This window comes from Dermacentor albipictus, chromosome 5 (assembly GCF_038994185.2).
Source record: "Dermacentor albipictus isolate Rhodes 1998 colony chromosome 5, USDA_Dalb.pri_finalv2, whole genome shotgun sequence".
Lineage (NCBI taxonomy): Eukaryota > Metazoa > Arthropoda > Arachnida > Ixodida > Ixodidae > Dermacentor > Dermacentor albipictus.
The window spans coordinates 103,563,135-103,583,128 of record NC_091825.1 but is presented as its reverse complement, the minus strand read 5'-3'; the positions used below and the strand labels follow the sequence as shown (position 1 = coordinate 103,583,128).

At 43.7% G+C, this 19,994-nt stretch overlaps 1 protein-coding gene and 1 pseudogene across 3 annotated transcripts in view; one reads left to right on the top strand and one right to left on the bottom strand.

The window, feature by feature from the left end:
- qin overlaps window positions 1-19,994 on the top strand; it is a 100,182-nt gene that overhangs the window by 69,161 nt on the left and 11,027 nt on the right. Inside the window, exons 24-30 of one of the 3 annotated variants that reach the window (XM_065437058.2) lie at window positions 581-638; window positions 715-835; window positions 5,516-7,344; window positions 8,755-8,927; window positions 10,203-10,322; window positions 14,633-14,719; window positions 16,894-17,029. In XM_065437058.2, coding sequence (XP_065293130.1) covers window positions 581-638; window positions 715-835; window positions 5,516-7,344; window positions 8,755-8,927; window positions 10,203-10,322; window positions 14,633-14,719; window positions 16,894-17,029 — 2,524 coding nt within the window. The remainder of the gene's footprint in view (window positions 1-580; window positions 639-714; window positions 836-5,515; window positions 7,345-8,754; window positions 8,928-10,202; window positions 10,323-14,632; window positions 14,720-16,893; window positions 17,030-19,994) is intronic. The other 2 variants (XM_070538648.1, XM_070538649.1) reach the window with 2 other exon arrangements.
- Window positions 1,970-3,906, bottom strand: LOC139060076 (uncharacterized; annotated as a pseudogene).

Genomic DNA, 19,994 nt, shown 5'->3' with positions numbered 1-19,994 from the left:
GCCGCCTTATAATGTGGCTTTACGGCATAGTGGTGTGTGATGCCATAAAGCCAAGCAATAAGGCGAAATTTTTGGTGCCATGAGGCCGCACTATAAGGTGAAATTTGCACTGCCATGAAGCCATGCCTAAAGGCAAAACCTAATGCGGAATGGTGGGGGGGACCTGGCCTTATATTCAAATAAATACAGTAATGCAGTCCTGTGCAAAAAAACCTACCACTCTTGTGTGATCATGTGGGGGGTTAAGGGCTTAATGCACCAGTTTTCTATTGTTGTTTCTTTGCCTTTCTGTATCCCTCTGTTCAACTTTTTTTCTGTGGTTGCAATATATGTTCTAAATAACTTAACACAAAGTTAATTAGTGAAAATTTTAAGCCAGCATTGCAAATCTTTATTCATGTGATCCACCAGAGAAGACAGAGTGGTGCGACTCGCCACAAGAAGCCTATAAAAATTTCCTACTTCATGTTAAAAAAAGAAATTTTTAATGGATCTGGTTCAGGCTGCCACTTCTTGATAAAAATGTGCCTCAAATCCTGTGTTTTGTGAAAGCTGAGCTTTAAATATCTTTCTTTTTAAGGCAACCAAAAGACTCTCACAATTGACCTTGAGCAAACACCTGTTGATGAAAGTTCATGGTAAGCATCAGTCTTCTATTTGCACCTTATAATGCAGTTACTGTTTTTAAACTGTATTTTGCTTCTCCTTTTGCAGCAAACAGTGAAGAATTCCAGCGTGCCAAAGTGTCACTGTATGTACCAGGCAAGGAGGACACAGACTTGTGCGTGAATGCTGTACTAGTCAAAGAAAATCTTGCAGCTAGCACTGGACCTCTGTGAGTATTTTTCTTTAGTATTTGGTTGTTTGAGAAATGGGTGACATGCGCTGGCTCGAACATATTTTTTCTTGCATTTCAGTGACCAGTTTTGTGTATTACGAGCAGACTCGTCTTCTGTGTTTTCACTTCGTTGCTTCTAAAATAATGCACTCTTTTGTCATTTCTTTTGTTTAATTCAATCTAGCTTGCATAAATGACAAGGCGTCCATGTCCCCCTTCATGTGCCTTTCCACGCGACCCAATTTTTAGGTTGTCTAGAGGGCTTTGCTCATTTAGATATGCTACTCGTGTCATAAACAGCTGCAACAGCAGCCTAATATTAATCCTGATTATTGCTGGGGCCTGTAACATATGAAAGTAATTAATGATAGCTACCAGTGTTTGACAGTTCTGCCTCGAATCTTTTCACTAGTTCAGCCATCTCTGAAGTGGTGTGTGTATGGAAATGTACACCCATGAGCAAAAGTATATGGACCACAGGGTGTCCAAAATAACTAAATTTCTTCGTAATGAACTTTGTAAGGAACTGAAATTGATGAGTACACCAAGTTTCACAAAGCCAAATTTGGACTGTCTTCAGTTTCAAGTTGCATTCACAGGCAGAGGAAAAAAATCAGCTTTATTGTGCAATCCCTGGTCATTATACTTTTGCTCACGAGTGTGCATAAGTGTGCAAAGTTGAGTTAAACTTAGATACTACGAAGTCAGCAAAATTGTAAAATTGCTTGTTCTATCGAAGTTTCATTCTATTGAAGTTTGACCTTTTAGCGAATAAGTACAGTTGCCTAACAATATTTCTTACTGTAAAAACCTGCGTATAATACGAACTTGCATATAGTACAAGGTGAAAATTTTGGGACGCGAAATGGAAAAAAAAGAGTTTTATCCGCGTATAATACGAATTAGGAAAACTCAAGGAAAGCATTTATTTAAATTGCAATCCGCTTTTCAATCACCGTCTTCCTCAGCTGCACTCTCTTCAGATAGTTCTTTGTTGGACATATCTTCCCAGAGGTACTCATCCTCTGTGCCATTTGAGCGCGTTTGAGATGCTGCACTTCTTGAATGCGTAACACAGAAGGTCCTCTAGTATGCTGGCCCATGCATCCACAATCCACTTGCATAGCGCGGCTAAGCCTGCTTCAGCCGCCAGGTCGGCGTCGCTGCAGGCCCACCTGAGTGCATCCAATCTGCGTAACACCGCTTGACCATGTCTTTAAACGGCTTGTTCATGCAAAAATCTAAAGGCTGTAGCTGAGACGTCATCCCACCCAGGATAACAATGAGTTCAGTGCCAGATTCACGCAACAGCCTCTTCACGAAGTCGGCCAAATGGCAACGAAATGCGTCCAGCACGAGGATGGACGGGAATGACAACAGTGCGCCGGGCTGCCTACACCAGATGAACATCATCCATTCGAGCACAAGATTCTCTTTCATCCAGCCTTCCTGATGGCATCCAGCCTTTAAGCCACCAGGCTTATAGCTGGGCCCTTCCTTAACGGCCACGAGTTCACTGTGAGATTGTTTAGCAGCTCGTTGTTTCTTTCGGGCTTGTTTTTCATCTGCCTTTGACTGGCACTTGGCGTTCTTCAAGCGTCTTCGGTCCCTGCTGTGGCAAGCTACTGTGGTGTAGTAGCCAGGACCAACACCAGCCTGCCTCAAGATGTCCAGCGTGCCACTATTTCCATTGTTGAAGTGACATATATAATTGTATAGTTCTAACCAACAGTGAGCAGGCCTACATAGACATCTTTAGGGAGATGCTTCCAGAGCATCCCATTGAAGCATTCATTTACGTGCTGGACTCTTCCGTGGAGACATTTCATCAAAAGTTCATAAGAACAGAGGTCTGCATGCACAAGTTTCACTTTGTTTAGGATGTCATTGGAAAAACCTCCCCTGTTCTTGTAGCGTCCTGTGCCCTGAGCTTTCACACAGTTATAGGCACACCTACTTTTCACACCCAAAGGACACAGGCCATGTCTAGAAGTTCCATCAGTTGAACTGCAGTGAAACAGACTTGCTAGCGTGGCCTGTTTCATAGCTTGTAGGTTCCCCACCTTTGCCTTGATTGCGATACCATAATAATTTTGCAATCTATCGATCATAACATCCGTCAACTTCGCTTTGCCTCCAAGTCCACGAGTTGTCTTTTTCAGTTTCCTCAGTTGGCATCCGACATGCTTTTTCACATGGCCAATGCACTCAAGTTTGCGCAGTGCCAGTTCCGTACATAGCTTTGACAGCCGCATGGCCTTTTGAGTCGCCGTCCCAATAAAAATCAATGTACTTCAAGTCGCGCATCATTTCGGACTGCTCAAACGTACGGTACAGTCCTACCGCCTCCATACTGCCAGCACTGCCTGTGTGGTTGGCTTGGCAGTCAGTGTGGTTCGTCTTCCATTCTTCAAACTCAGTGCTTGTGGAACACTTCTTCATATTCTCACGTGCCTTGCACTTGGTGGACATTGCTTCCACATCAGTCACTTTTCCTGTGTCCACTGATATCGAAGAGATGCAACCATCCAAAGAGGAGTGCCCACGCTTTTGCCAAGTGCCGTCACCTGGCATGCCACACTCGTTGCTGCCGACAGCCTGGCGCACTTCTGCAGCAGCATCCATCATTGACTTTGACGCGGCAATTTTCGCGGCCTTACAGAGCTTGGAAGAAACCTTCTCAAAAGACGCAATGGCAAAGTGGCAGTGGCATATTCATAACCTTCGAAAATATCACAGAACCAACCGAACATTGTTTTCGGCTGCACTTGCTTTTTTTTTTTTTTTAATGAGGAAAACAAGTGTTCGCGGGCACATGCACTACATACAACGGCATATGCAAAACATACCCCTTGGCGTGAATGCTCCTCAAGCTTCGGTAAAATGTTTTTGCATTCGGGGCACGCCAGCGACGCCAAAACTGAGGGAAGAATTCCGACATCTATAATCCTGTACCTCTGTAGCACAACACCTTCCGGTGGCACTTCATAATCTTCCTCCAACTGGCCCAGTTTCACTTCACTTGCTGAAACAGCCACGTTCATGCCACACTTCGTCGAGTCGTTCATTGTGTACCAATTGCCATAGAACTTGTGTTTTGGCCTTTGTTTCATTAGAAACTTAGCCTGAACTTGTTATATTCTGTAAGACAACAATCTAGGACAGTAAAGTGACGAAACAGTAGCTTTAAATGGCAGTACAGCACGTCGCTGTAGTGTGAACACGATGTCATGTCGTGCGCCCCCACGTGGCAATTTGTTCAATTTGAATTTAAACAATGATAGTGATCACCATTGCTCAATGTTATCAACCTTTAAAATACTTCACCACAAACTAATCTAAATGTATATGCGTATTTGAGCACAAACATAAGTTTGTTTCAATGATTGAAATGTAGGTTTCGTTTTCACAAAATGTCAGTTTCGGTTTCAGAGAGGTCTGCCAGTAGTTGTAAAAAAAACATCATAACTTTTGAACAGAACCAGATAGAGGCATAATTTTTGCAGCAGCACAATTCTGAATGTCTGTAGATTCTTGAAATATTAAAAAATGAAATTTGCTATTTAAAAAAAAAAGAAGAAAATGTCGTTTTCAAGGGTGGCTACATACCTTAACGGACTGCGCTACAACGGACTATCGACTACAGTGTATGAAATTAGTGGCAATTTTTGTCAAAGTTGGTTGTATAAAACGGACTTCTGCTGTTTTGACACGGGCTGACAACTGACTTGCGAGGGTCAGCCAACAATTGCGGTGTGCGCGAGGGAGGAAGGCAGGGCGGAAATGCGCCGTCTTCTTTCCACACGACGCAAGGGGGGAGGAGGCAAGAGAGAAAGAGGGAGTTCTACTCCAGTGTTTGCTGCTTACGCCGCAGCCGCCATATCTTGAAAGTGATCTGCGATGTGGACAAAGTGCTTGCCCGCACAGGCGCCGTATCTTGAAAGCAATCTGCGATGTAAACAAAGTGTGCCCAGTGCCGGTAGCCTCGTATGTGCTGTGCTTTCAAAAAGTTCACATTGAAGTGAGACAGCAGGAAGGTCGCTTCGCTTGTTGCTGCTGCCCACGTATCTTGCTTAATTTGCTATTGCAATTAATGCTTCGCCTTTCGGCTGAAACTGTGACTTCTTTGTTTTTTACTTCGAACATTTGTCACTGACTCTTTGCAATAAAGTTGTTAGACATAGTGATAAAAGTTTTGGAAGTGAGGCGTTTTGGATATTATGGACTTTGAATATAACGGACGTTTTTTATCGGATTATCAGGATCCATTGTAATGACAGTCGACTGTACTGGCTTCTATTTGACACACCATTCAAGAACCTCTGCCAAGCTAGCCACATTTGTGCTTTTCTGTGACTAATGCTCTCTCTGCAGCAGTAGTCTCAGTTTGGAATAAACTTCCAACTACAAATTCAGCTTACTTTTCTCCTTTTTGGCATTATTCTGCTTTAAATGAAAGATCTAAGGAGTCATATTCAAACAAATGCATAATTATTTATGTTGGCAAGAGGTAACGGGCAAGGATGGTATGATGAAACAAGAACGCGCCTGCATATGTCAGTGCTGTGTATTTTGCTCTCCTCATTGGTGTTGTCATTTTTTCACACTGTTATTGACCCCAAAGGCCGACTTGCTGATGACAGCCAGCAGTGTGTCTGACACCCTTCCTCTTTGCAGGTCTCTTGTGGAAGACGTGCCCACCCTAAAAGCACATTTGATCATCCGTCCAAAGTACTCCATTGTTGAGGCTTATGAGGAATACAAGGTAGAAAGCAGGCAGCAGAAGCGGCTGGCCGCCATCATGCCGGGCCTCGCACCACCACCCGTTGAACTGATACCTCGACCTCAACAACATGCACCTCGGCTACGTGCTGAGATGCATGGCCAATTGCGTCCTGAGAGGCATACCGAGAGGCATCCCGAGAGGCATACCGAGAGGCATCCCAACATGCGTCCTGAGGTTCGTGCCCCAAGCCGGAGACCCGCCACTGCGCTGATGGCTGCTCTGGAAATGCACATGGCTGAGCCTCCCAAGGAACCTGTTGTGGATGAACGTCCTAAGGAGGACTACGTGCCAGTGCATGTGACATACCCAAAGTCCCCCCAGCATTTTTATGTGCGGCTTCTGGAGGAGAGAAAGAGTTTCAAGGGACTTTCCTCTCGACTGCAGAATGCATGGGATGGTGGCAGAGAAACCAAGGACAATTGGGAGGTGGGAGAGTGGTGTGCAGCTAAAAGCTCCGGTGATCACTGGGTGCGAGCCAAGGTTGTGAAAGTGGAAGAGGAGGAACTCCACGTGTTCTTCGTTGACAGTGGCATGCAGGTTGCTGTGCCAAGGGGCGAAGTCGTCGTGTTGCCAGGAGCTCTTGCTCAGGTGCCACCGTTTGCCCGAGTGTGCCATCTGGCCGACATGATCCCCGCTGGAGGCAGCAAGAGCTGGTCCAAGACTGCGGAAGAGTGCTTTGCCGAGCTGCTGTCCAGGGGGAACAAGACCTTCATGGTGCAGATTGGGGAGGAGCTGGATGGCTCTCTTCCAGTTGATATCATGGTGGAGGAAGTGATTGAGGCCGGTGCCTTGGAGCCAATGCGCAAAGAGTATAGAAGTGTAAGGGAGGCATTGAAGGAAATGGGCTACGGCTTCATTTCCAAAAAAAGTTGCGTAAAGAAAGAATCAACCACGGAATCGGCAGAGGCCACTAGTTCTAGTTTAGTGATGACCACTGGTGACAGAGAAGCCGCTACATTGAGCAGCAAAGGGAAGATTGCGGATGACGGAAAAACGATTTCTTCGAACAAAGTCAAGACAGCTAGTGACAGAGAGGCTGCTCCTTCGAGCGAAGTAAATGCCACAGATGATAGAGCGATCACTGGTGACAGCAATCCAGATGCACTCAAAGAACCTGTGGGGTCCGAGAATGTTACAGAAAACTCCACATCTTCACAAAGTGAGGAGCCAGAGCCAGCAGAAGCGCACTGTGCGCCTGAAAAGGTCTCACATCCTAAAGAAGTTGTTTCCACTGCATCATCTGTAAGTGGCGAAGAGGTTTCCACCTTGCCCTCTACAGAAGTTGGAGAGGAGGCTTCTCCTACAGCCTCTACAAATGTTCAAGAGGAATACACTAAACCAGCCTCAACAGCTAAAGCGAGCGATACTGAACTGCAAGATGCAGCAACTTTAAAGTGCTGTAATAATGTGGCTGTTGATTTTCTTACATCAGATAGCGCAGAGGTAGTCGCAGCACAGTTGGACGGTGCAGCGGATGAGGCTGCTCCCTCTGATAAAAATGAAGATAAGGGTGCAGAAGAAGATGAAAACGTAACAGATTCATCATCTTCAGAGTGCTTGAGTGATGCCATTGAAGACAACACTGATTTTCTTGTGATTCAGGATGATAAGCCGCTATTCAAATGGCATCCTCGATCCTTCCCCACAGAGAAGCAGCTGATGGTGATGCCGTCACACATTGATGAAGATGCTGTGGTCTACGTTCAGATAATTGAGAATGGTAGGTAAATAACTGCTTCAATACCTCCATCTAGCATGCTAAAGTTAAGTGCACAATTTAACCCCTTAACTGCCAATGATGAGTTGTCATAACTAAGGTTGCACTACTTTGTCATTTTGACTCATAAATACAGTTGGACCTACTTATAACGACACCGGTTTTAACAGTATATTGGATATAACAACTAGCAGCTGATGCACCATCAACTTTTGTATGTGGTCTATGGTGAAATAATATGCCTAATACAATGCTCCCTTGCCACATTATTGGCTCTAACAATTAAATATAGCTACTGGGTGTGTGCACCGAAAGGAAGAAGAATGCAGAGTTCTTGAAAAAAACAAAACATGGGCTGCCACACCTGTCTGCATGCCACAGACCTTCACCAACCCACTGTTGTACTGTGCACACCACCCAGAATGTCTTCGTCGCATTGTCCTATGCTTTGCCAGCCTCGCTGGCCTTTTCACACCTCACTTCTCTCTTTTTCGCCCCTCCAATGGTGATATAGTTGACTTGTGCATCAAAGGCATGGAATAGAGATGGTAAAGAGGCGTGCAAGGCTGGAGTTGATGTGCGGGGCGATGCGACGAAGATGTGCCATGTGATGTGCAATGCAACGGCTAGTGTGTAGCAGAGGTGTGAGGTTGCTCGTTCCTTTTTTTTTTTTTTCGGCGCTGATGCCCAGTAGTCAGATTTAATTGTCATGGCTAACAATACAACATGGGAACATTGCAGTGATTGATTGTTACTACAGAACACATACAAAAAGTTAGCAGTGCTGCAGCTGTTCATTGTTACATCTGAGTGTTGTTAAAACAGATAAAGCTATGAGTGGATTCTACTGTGCGTATTTCTGTCTAATGAAAATGTTTGGATGTCTGTTCCCTGCATTACATGGCAGGCCATGTAATGCAAAAGGCAGATGACTGGTGGTCTATTATAACAACAGAATGGGTGCCAGGGGATGGGAAGCGCAGTTGAGGATGGCATATAATTAGGTGAGGTAACGAAATTGGGAAATTTCCAGGCATAACTCGGAATCTGCCAGTGCAAGACAGGGGTAATTGGAGATATCTGGGCGCAGCCTTTGCTCTGCTGTGGACGTAAAAATAGGCTGATGATGGAGATTACTACTATTTGCATTGATCCAAATAATTCATATTCGCACAAGCCTAGTGAGGAGTCAAAGGGATTTTGACCTCCACATCAGCCATGTAGTACCAGCATCACTACCATTTAATACCAGTTCCTGAAAATTCTTATGCATGCTACATATTGAACTGTGCAGCCTACTCTTGCATGCCTATGTTGATTGTCTCTTTTGTACTCGTCATCTATTTGCCGATTTCAACCAGTCTCTTGTTTTCCACTTCCTTTGAATGCCCTTTTTTTTTTTGTCGTCTTCAGAGGAGATGGAGCGCTACAAGGTACTGAAAGAGAAGCTGAACAAGGCGTACCGCAATCGATCAAAGCCCCAGCATCGCACCCTGCGCATTGGGCAGGCCTGCATTGCATGCTACTCGCTGGACAAGTTGTACTACCGGGCGGTCATCTTGAACTCTGGAGAGAAAGGCATTGAGGTCTGCTAGTCATCATCGACATGTCATTCGTACAATTTTTATTAGTACAATAGGATATACGATTGATATGAACTTTTTGCTTTAAGAAAAGCAAGCTACTCAGGAATTTTGAATACTATAAGGGAGGTATAAAAGCTTTCTTATATAAGTGGTCTCTTCTGGTAAAACTGGATTCACTTTAGAACTGCATTGCGAGAGGTTCATTACATACAGAGTTAATAGCAGCACTTTAAGCAAATTTTTGCAGATCCTGCACCAGGAAGAGTGTGTGACATCATATGTTCCACTCATTCCCTTGGCGTTTTGCTGCTCAAGCAGCTATCCCTCTCTATCCCAGATTTTTCAATTTTTTTAACCTTGAGGGATTCTTAAGCATGCTGTTAGGCTGATCTTTTTCTGGTAGTATGTGAGGTGCTCATTGGGCAGTGAACTACCTGTAATGAAAGACTTAGTTGAGTGCTATGGTGGAGAGTTTCATATCAAATAAAAGGCCTTTTTGTAACTCTTGGCTGGTCTGCTGCTACATGATTCTATCTTATCAGATCTATTTATCTAGACAAATAGATGTCCCTGCTCTGTCTAGCAGAATCTGTCTTCATCATCGAAAATATGCTGCTTAGCCAGTTGTGACCAACCATGCTGTTTTCTTTCGTTTCACCAATTAACTGCTGTACGCACCTCATTGACCCATTCAAACAAATCCACTGATGGTGGCTTTCACATTCGAAGATTGATATTATCCATAGCCATGTTATAAAATATTGCAAGATCTAACAAAACCTGAATTTAATAACAACAAGCCTTTATTATAGCAACTGGGGCAATGATGTCAACTCATTTAACCACCCTGCTGAAATGGCTCTGTGAACTCCCATAGCTGTCCTTATTGTATGGCATGCATTTGCCTTTGCTTCGCTCTAGTTATTGTCATGTGATCATGGTTGCAGCACAGATTGGCACATCACAACTTGCTTCTGGTGCTGAAAATCACTACTTTGTTGTAATAGTAGTACTGCATTAGATGTTTCCACTGAGGTCATTTCAAGGAACCGTACAAAAAATCAGTCTGGTGTTATTTATTCTTGTTTAGTGGTTGTGCAGAAAGCTATGAGGAAATGTTACATGGCATCATAAGCCTTTGCTTCATGAAGTATTTGGAACTGGGAAATTTTGGTATAGTCTTTGGTTTATCGCTATAGCAGGCGTCATAGTTTGTCCTGTTGTGTCTCTGTAGTATAAAATCTCTCGTTGGTTCTCTCTCATCTTTATTTTTAGGTCCGATTCGTTGACTACGGCACATCTGAATATGTGAGCCCTGACGGCATCTTCACTGACTTGATGTTTGAGGATGTGCCTATACTATGTCTGGAGGTGGAGCTTTATGGCTTGAAGCCAGTGAGTTGCAAGCTTTCTTTATAACTTTTTATCCAAGACAGCAATCTGAGCTGTGGCGCTTCCTGGACAAAATTTTTATAATCAAAGGTTCCAGGTACGAGGGTTGTTCAATAAAGACTGAAACTGATGCTCTGAAACCTTTATTTCTCAACCAACCAGGAAAACCGAGAATTCTCAGGGATGTTGAATAGTCTAGAAATACTCAGGGAAAACTTGGGGAATTTGTGCTTCTGTCAGGGAAAATTAGGTGTAATTTTATTGAAAGGGAACGAAAGTTGCGGTAATGCTGGCTCCAGTAACAAGGTGGAATCATAACGAATCTACTTTGATGCCATGTCGTCGGCTGGAGGAGCTGCCCATGTACAGTCAACGATTGACTTTCCGCACGCCCGATAGTTCTGACAGCTTCGCGGCACCACCACGTACCCCATAGAGTCAATGTCTGAAATTTTGGACGCGAGAACCCTTCGCTGTCCAATTTTCCAAAAGACTTTTTGCCAAGACTGCAGGTCCGAAATGCCATTAATCAAGCAAAGGCACCACCGCCACTATTTTGATTATCTCAAGGCCTCGAATGGCGCTCTTGCACGCAGATCCGCTTGCAGCCGCAGCCACCACTGCGGCAGCGCTAGGCCCAGCTGCTTCGACGTTAGCTTGCAAGCTTCTTGCATGCGGTGTTTTGTTTTTCATTGAAAGAGTTCGCCACTGTAAGTAATGCAACTCCGCCATTGTGGTCCTCGCTATTAGCTTCAAAGCTCAGAAAGCACGGCGCGTTGAATAAGGCAGGTGTCTGAAAGTTATCTTCGCCTTAGTACAGTAGTGTTACGTATGAAGCATACGCAAAAGTATTGCAGTGAAGCATAACAAGCGTTGGAAGGGGCAATTGTCATGGGACGCACTATGTATTCGTTAATTATACATGTGTACACTCGCCATCTCCTGTTGCAGTATAAGCATCGATATGCCAAATAAGTGTACTGACACGCATTCAGAGCTTTTTCACATGTGCTTGTGGCGATTTGAGCCCTTAAGGGCAGTAAAAGACATGCACTCATTTTTGTCGGAACTGCTCGATTTTTCGGATGTTTGCGCAACCCCTAGGGAGTACTAAAAATCGTACATTGACTGTACAACTGACCAAGAGAATGGTTCGTGAAGCAAACGTGCGTCGGAAGGAAGACGAGAACAGAAAGGACTGACGCATTGAAAGGAAAAGGTAGCGTGCCGCTGCTTCTTTGAAGAAGCTTGAGATTTTAAAAAAAATGTATTGGCTGATGCTGAGATGCAGGTGTCCCACAGTCAAACAAAAATAAACTCTTTCAAGCAATGAAACGCAACACTGAGGCGTTGTGCACCGGCTGATAGTATGTCTGGACAGCTGAGGGTGACTTAACAGCTGTTGAGTGAGAATCTCACTTGTGACAAAGTTCGGACATCATACCAATGAGCTTGTAATCAGTTGATAGAAATAGCTCATATTCGAAAATATTTGCTTCTGTATGCATCCCCTTTATACTCGTATTTGAGAACAGTCGACTCGATTTGGAATTGGTTTTACCATTTTTTTTAAGGTATTTTATTTGCTGAGCATTTTGCTAGCCACCAGCCCCTTTCTGTTTTCCTATTGAATAAAATAAGCACTACTCCTTATTATAAAAACTGCTTTAAGTCGTTTTTTTTATTTTTCAACATGGTTACTAGAGAGTAACAGCATCGGGTGACATGGTGTCAGCCCACCTTGACATAAAACAAAGTTCTGTGTCACTCGGGGAATATTCCAAAGCCACTCAGGGAAAACCTGGAAAACTTAGGGAATTTGGAAATGTCAACTTGGTAGACATTCCGATTTCTAAAAAATATTCGATGCGTTTGTCCCTTTCTGTTATGCTCCCCAGTAAGTAAAATGCATTGTATCCCACCATTTGTACGAAGCTTAAATAATCTGAGTGAAGCCATCTTTCACCACTTTCTTAAACATTGCCTCCAATTTCCCAACTATGCCTTGTTCCACGTCAAGCCAATAGTCCTTTTTACCACGAGGTACGTAGTGTAGTCAGAGAATCCCACATCTGGACTGTTGGACAGGTAAGAGGATTGTTGCAATGCTTTGGAAAAGAGTAAAAAGAAAGGATGTTGCTTTGACATGCAGCAAGGCATAGTTAAGACATTGGATGTGATTTTTTAATAAACTGGCAAGATGGCTTCACTCATGTTATCTAGGCTTGGTAGAAATGGTGGGATGCGTGCATTTTGCTTACTGGGGGGCATATAGAAAGGGATAAAAGGGCCAATGAATAATTTTCAGAAAAAGATTTCCGAGCATCAGTCTCAGTCTTTATTGAACAACCCTAGTGTTTGAAATGAAGGTGCCGAAATGGGCTTGCCATGTCAAGATATATGTACGGAACAACCACATCCAAGGGACATTCAAGGTTGATAATGCTACAGGTGCTCGTAAAAGGAGACTGAGTGTTTGGAAGCTAGCATAAAGGAGAAGAAAGGGTGTTAACCGAGGGGCCTGATTTTTATTACTCATATAACAAGAAGCCAACAAACACTGACACCACGGGCAACATAGGGGAAATTGCTTGTGCTTAATAGATGAAATAAAGGATAGGATAGTAATAAACTTTATTTGTCCAACAGTTATTGCTGTTGGTGCCCGGGGCTAGGCTGCCAGGGGTCCATGAAACAATAAGTTAACAAAAATCAAAGTGGATGAAAAAAAACTGGCTGTGGCTTAGCTAAGGTTAAGCCCAGGATGCGAAGCATACTAGCCTCTATTTTAACGCGACAGCGTTAAGGAGCTCGTGTCGCAGAAAAGCCGGTGTCGTCGGCGTCGGCTCAGGCGTGCGGCGCTTGCTCAGGCGCAGCTTTCGTTGTCGCGCCGAACGCTGCGTTTCTCGACGCTCACCGCGTCCGATGCGGGGCGCGTAGTCGCTGCGCCGTAGCAAAGCCACCTAGAAACAATCTCTGTAGCACGCCTCAACCTTCGCTTCTCATTCCAACGAGCAGCTCTGTCTCCAGGAGGCATCTCGCCTCGTGAGTGTCTAGCACAGGCAAGCGCAGCTGCTTATATACCGCCGCGACGCCGCGAGTTGGAGCCCCGTTTCTCCTCTGTCGTGACGTCACAGTGTCACGTGGTCAGCCTTGAAGGCGACGGCGCGAGTTGGAGCCCCGTTTCTCCTCTGTCGTGACGTCACGGTGTCACGTGGTATTGAAGGCGACACCGCCGCGCCTGAGGAGCTGGGTTGAGCTCTAGTAATATGCTTCGCATAAAACAACTTGCCATAGATGGGGAACGATCCCACAACAGCCAAGGTTTGTCAGTGGTGGCGCTGGCTAACACTCCCAGGGCTCTACTGGGAAACATAAATACCTGAGAAAGTGGATGGGGAAATGGCACCGCCGTAGCACAATTGGTAGAGCATTGCACGCGTAATGCAAAGGTTGTGGGCTCATTCCCCACCTGCGGCAAGTTGTTTTTCCATCCACTTTGATTTACATTAATTTATCATGTCTTGATTTCATTTATTAAGCACAAGTAATTTCCCCTATGTTGTCCTTGGTGTCGGTGTTTGTTGGATTCTTATGATATGTTTGGAAACATAGTAAGATAAGAACCACATTAGGCAAGAAGGTAGCGATGTCTAAAGCTACAAGGGTAGTTGTGTGTTATCTTAAAGGCAGAAAATTGCAAAAAGGAGGGATGAGTAAATGGTATGGCAGTAGAAGGAACTTGTCAGAATCAAGATGTATAGAAATATATAGACATCATAGAAATGTTGCCCAACTGATAGCCTCTACCCGCTGTGGTTGCTTAGTGGCTATGGTGTTCTGCTGCTACACATGGAGGTCGTGGGATCGAATCTCTGCCATGGTGGCCGCATTTCGATGGAGGGCAAAATGCGAAAACACCCATGTACTTAGCTTTAGGTGCACGTTAAAGAACCCCAGATGGTCCAAATTTCCTGAGTCCCCCACTATGGCGTGCTTTATAATCAGAAAGTGGTTTTGGCACGTAAAACTCCATTTTTTTGTGTGTGTGTGTATCAACATTGAAGAGGGACCGTGTGAGTAATTCTCTGTGATTTAGCCATGCCTTCAGAGTCGCATGGCTGCTGCATAAATATACGCTGCTTTAGTGTCGTAAGAATTAGCTCATCAAAAAAAACTAGCTTAAACAGTGTGACTTTTGACAAAAAGGTTGGCATAAAACACATTGTTTTTTCGTAGACTTGGTAAGTAGGAAGAGTAATGTCTGGAGTAGTGCACTTATGAGTCTGACTGGCATTCCACTCTTTCTGCAGTTTTCGAGCACAGGAGGCTGGCCACTCAGTGTTCTGGACACTGTGCACTACATGGTGGTGGAACAAAACTGTTCTATGGTTGTGAAGGTATGGCCCCATCTCATTTCCATCAGGTTTATTTTGTAGAAGCTGCTGTGTCATTTAAGACACTGAAGACAGAATTTGAATGGACACTAAAGAGACAAATTATTTAAGCAATATTATTAAATTACCCCTCTACAACATCTAAAAAAGAAGTCACTCTTTCCTTGAAAAGAGGCATGGTAAGAGTGAAAAGGGTGTAAAAACAAAAAACTGGTGGCAACGCCGCCTTGAAGTTGCTGCACCAGCTCGTTGTGACATCACAGATCTTGGCACTGTCTTCTCAAGCATAGTTAATTTTTTATTGGTTAAGGTGCACTGCATTGCATTATAAGAGCCTGCGGCTAAACATTGCATATTGCAAGAAGCATTACTAAGCAGCAATGGCCCACATAAGAAAAAGCATTTGGAAATTCGCAACGTCAAGCTAGTAGGCGGGTGCTCGGGTCATGGCACAAAAGTCAGTGGAACATTGAACTTCATTTCTTATCATAGCCAAGCTATTACAGGGAAATCAACAAAATAGTCTTTTGATGGAATACAGCAAAACCTTGTTCATACGTTCACAAATAAAATGTTGCAATGAGGAAAACGTACGATCCAAAGTCGCAAAAAAAAATTTCAGACTCAACGGTAGTCGACATCTATGCAATGCAGGGCTCTTGATGTATCACTGCAGCATGAGATGCCGAAGCCTGACGAGCTAGTAGAGCCCAAGCGGTCCGACATAGGCGTTATCGTTCATGGGCTTCAGGAAGCTTACGTTTGCATTCCTCGAATTCAGCCTGGGTCAGCAGCTTCTTCGAGTGGGTCGTTTTGACTTGCCCACTCGGTGGATCATTGCGGCACAAGACACGTCGATGTGCGTAATGCGATGTGCGTCGATGCGCAAGATGTGCGTCGAGCTGGTAGTGCCTGAGATGCGCGTTGTCGTTTTCCTGTTGCATAGTGTTTTAAGATGGCCGCAGTAAACCGAAATGAGATAATGCTGGTGGGCGACGCAATACAATGCCTACAATGACGCCAAAGTAAAACATGACACTCACTTTGCACAACATGCAGCAGGGAATGGAACGGCAGCATGTTTGGCTTATCACCTATTAATAGCGTGCAGTGTGCTTTTAATGGCACTACACCCCATGTGCTGTGAAACCAATAGTGAAGATGCTTGTTAGAGTTGGCAGCGATAGCTGTAGATACAGCTAGCGACAACTCAGTAGGAGATTTGCTGGTACCGAATAGGAAATGGAAGTTTGCTGGCCTCGATCACACAGCAGAGAGCTGTCGGAATGCCATGTGCTGCTCAACCACGACATTGCAGCTTGCAAGCTGTTTTTTAACTCATCACCGTTTCTCCGTTTTTCACTAAGAATGAAGTGGAAAGCGAAAGACCATCGCATTGGAACCGAAGGCATCTATTGTAAAGGCTGTCATGTCACGTGCTAAGAAGTCATGTGTTGCACATGCCGAAAATCCTTTTATTGTTTTATTGCAAATTCATCACACACGTGGTCTTCGTAGTAGTTCCACGTGCTGCAACGCCACTTTCTTATTTCCACCTTTACAATTGGGCACACCATTGAGAATATGTTGCATTAAAGGCCAGTAATGGATGTAACCAAGTAATTTTGGCTCCTCCTTCAGCTACGTTATAGCAAAGTTCGAGTGAATTTGTGCGTGCGACTTTATTCGGATGCTTTAATTGGCATCGAAGGATTTGAGGTCTGATTGCAGGACAGTCACTTATGCAACCATCAGCAGAGCAAAGTTAGTGCAGGAAGAGAACTGCATTCAGCACAGTAAGACAGTACACTGTCATTGTGCTTGTACTTTTTCTCGTATCTTCAGTGGAAGAGGCATAAGTTGTGCCTATTCCATGAACGTATCAGGCAGCCAGACTGCACACATCTGGTGTAGTCTCCTCCACACAAATGGTGATCAGAGTACAACTTCTGGTCGCTTGCCATTGTGTTCAATATTACATTGCTCCGAGAAGTAAATACTCTGTATGAAGAGCTCCTGCATGAATTGTCTTGGAGCATGAATTCTACTTATTGGTTTTTCTAAATGTGATGTACAAAACATTTCGGCTGTGGATCATGCTCAGCATTGACCTTTGGCAATTCTTGAGCCCCTTCGCTGAACTTCATTCCTTCACAGAGTTCTGTGTCTCGTTTCAGACGAGGCCTACCGAGACGTCACGTGCCAAAGTGCATCTATTCTTGCCCGATGGAGTGGCACTCCACGAATTTATGCTGGAGGCTGGCTTGGCTTGCAGAACCAAAGAGGAGCTACCAACTGAAATCGTTGAGGCAAGTGCTTAGTAGTGGGCCCAAGTCTGCTTGAATCCAGTAAAGAAGCTCAGAGGCCGACGCATGCACAACATTAGCTGCAGATATGTTATTTCAGCACAAAAATTAGACCATCACGGAAAAGAGACCATGCAACGCAAGCATTTTGGTGGAGACAAAATGCAAAAACATTCGTGCGCTTAAATTTAAAGAAATAGAGATACGGTCAAAATTAGTGCAATGCAAATATTCGGATTTTCGAATAGTATCGTATATTACGCTATTCGATATTCACCTCGAGAGCAGCTGCAATATTTGTGCTTTTTTGCAACTCACGGTCGCAAGTTTGTTTACTTAATAGAGTCAACGACCCATTTTCTGGACGCCCAGTTTTCTCGGACATGCCCAATAATTCGGACGCCTTCGTGGCACCGCTATGGTACCCCATAGAGTCAACGTACATATAAGAATGTCTGATGTTCTGGACACAGAAAACCCGTATCCACCTGATTTTCTGGACTTTTTGCCATGACTGCAGGTCTGAAACTGCATTGATCGAAGCCACGACCACCACCATTTTGATAATCTTGCCGCCTCGAACAGGCACTCTCGCACCCAATCCGCTGGCAGCTGCAGCCACTACTGCGGCAACGCTAGGTCTAACTACTTGGACGTTTGCTACGAAGATTCTTGCTGTTTGGTGCCGTGTTTTTTCATTAAAACAATTCACCGCTGTTAGCATTGCGCCGGCTCCACCTTTGTAAGCATAGCCAAGACTTTGAAGCTCGGAAAGCATGACGTGTTACTTAAAGCCTATTCCCAAAAGTCAGCTGCGCCTCAGTACAGGAGTGTTACGTGGTGAAGCATATAAAGAGTTGGAAGAATCAATTGTCACAGGACACAGTATGTATTCCTTAATTACACGTGCATGCATCTGCCGTCTCCTGTAATAGTACGAGTACCGATATGCCTAATAAATGTACTCACAGGCCTTCAAAGCTATTTCGGACGTGCCTGTGGCGATTTGAGCCCTTGGGGGCAGTAAAAGGCATGCATTCGTTTTTTTCAAACTGCCTTATTTTTCAGACGTTCTCGCGGCTTCTAGGGAGTTCGAAAAATCGGATGTTGACTGTAATCAGTGAGACACAATATTTTAAAACAAAAATAGGCTCGCATATTCAGCAGAACTGTAGATATAACTGTTGCAAATATATTAAGTGTAGTAATTTCATTAACTTGGTAAACAATGGCTAAAAGAAACCGAGCAAAACGCTCCAGCTACGCCGCTATATGTCAGCACCATCTTTACCAATCTTGGCGCCCTGGTTGTCCGCACTCTTTTCTCACCACCACCACATCCAGACACTAAGTTAGAAAAACAAGTTTCGGATAAAAATAAATACCTTTAAAAATTTCTCATAACCTTCATAATATATTAAAAACTTTTATTTGCGAGAAAACTCATAAACACCGTTCCAAAAATAAAACTATAATATTTCAAAAGAAAGTGATAAGATGACTGAATTACATCACCATCGTCAAAATAGCGAAAGCTTGTTTGGTGAGCAAGATGGACTTGAACGACAGTGTGAAAAATCCAGTTTGGAAGTATATCTCAAGCTTGCCTTTAAAAACGAAGCCCATTGATTCAGTAAATAAGTCCTACTTGAATTTATTGTGGTATCATTCTCACAAATTAGTCCCATAATTATTAGTCCCCATAATTAGTCCCCATAAAGCTTGAACACAATTCCACGCCAAAGAAAATTAAAACTTGCTCACATGTATTTCTGGTCATTGAGAGTATATTGGTATGTAGAAAACAGTGAAATTATAATTGAGTAAAAATTATTTAGTATACTTAATTAGTAATTCATTTGCTGAACTATACACAAATGAACTCTCCCTCCAGAATATCAAAAAGGCTAGTATAGGCTATACGTTGGGCGTACAGCAATAAATCAATTTTTCAGGCATCAAATTCAGCGTATCAAAAATGACACGTTGGGCTTTGTGGGGTTAATAATTGCATGTATCCAGTAATTGTATGCCTCTTTGGGGCCAAGATTTTTGAACAGCAACTATTTGATATTCGGCCAAAACCACTATTCTCTTTGAATTCGCTTCGAACTCAACATCTACTATTCGCACAACCCTAGTCAATCAATCTGAAGTCTTCTAGAATGTCGTGGTTTGGCACATGGTTCGTGGTTTTGGCACATAAAACCTCAAAATCTAATTTAAATTTTTCATGTGGTCTCCTTTCTGACTTGAGCACTGTGTCCATAGAGTTGGGGTTGGGAAATCTAGTGCTGAAACTGAACAATGTCTTGCTTGTAAATGCTATCTTCACTGACAGCAGTGAGTGTTGCTAAAATGAGATAATTCTCCTGGTTTCTGACATCACTGGGCATCGTGGTGATACAGAAGTTCAAGGCCGTGATAATGTAACAATTCTATCCCCCTTCTTTTCTTTTTTGCTCTTTTGTCGGTGGTTTGAGCAGCATTTGTTATTACCAGAATCAACCACTCTTCTTAAGGAGTGCTGATAAAGGAATAAAGTAGGGCGAAAAGAAATGCTACGTATTACTAGTCCAGTTCAACATTGAACTTCCTCATGACAAGCCACCAAATGCACAGTGATTTGTCATATATGTATTCAGTGTTTCAGTCTGTTCTGTCATGTGTATGTCAAATGGTTATCCGCTATTGTGAATTGATTTGCGCAGACTTGCCATAAAACAAGCAAGAGGATAGTGACTATGTGCCTGCTGAAAACGTGTACAGTTAAACCTCGATATAACGAAGTATTTAACTTCTCATAACCAATTGTCTGTCGACCAACATGTATTTAGAACCTCAATGTAACGAAGTGTGTTTGTATGCGATTTCAATATAACGTAATTTCGCGCCCGCCGTAAAGGAATGCCGAGACAATAAATGGAAACTTCCGCAGAGGCAAATGGACAAATGATTGAATTAGAAGTGGC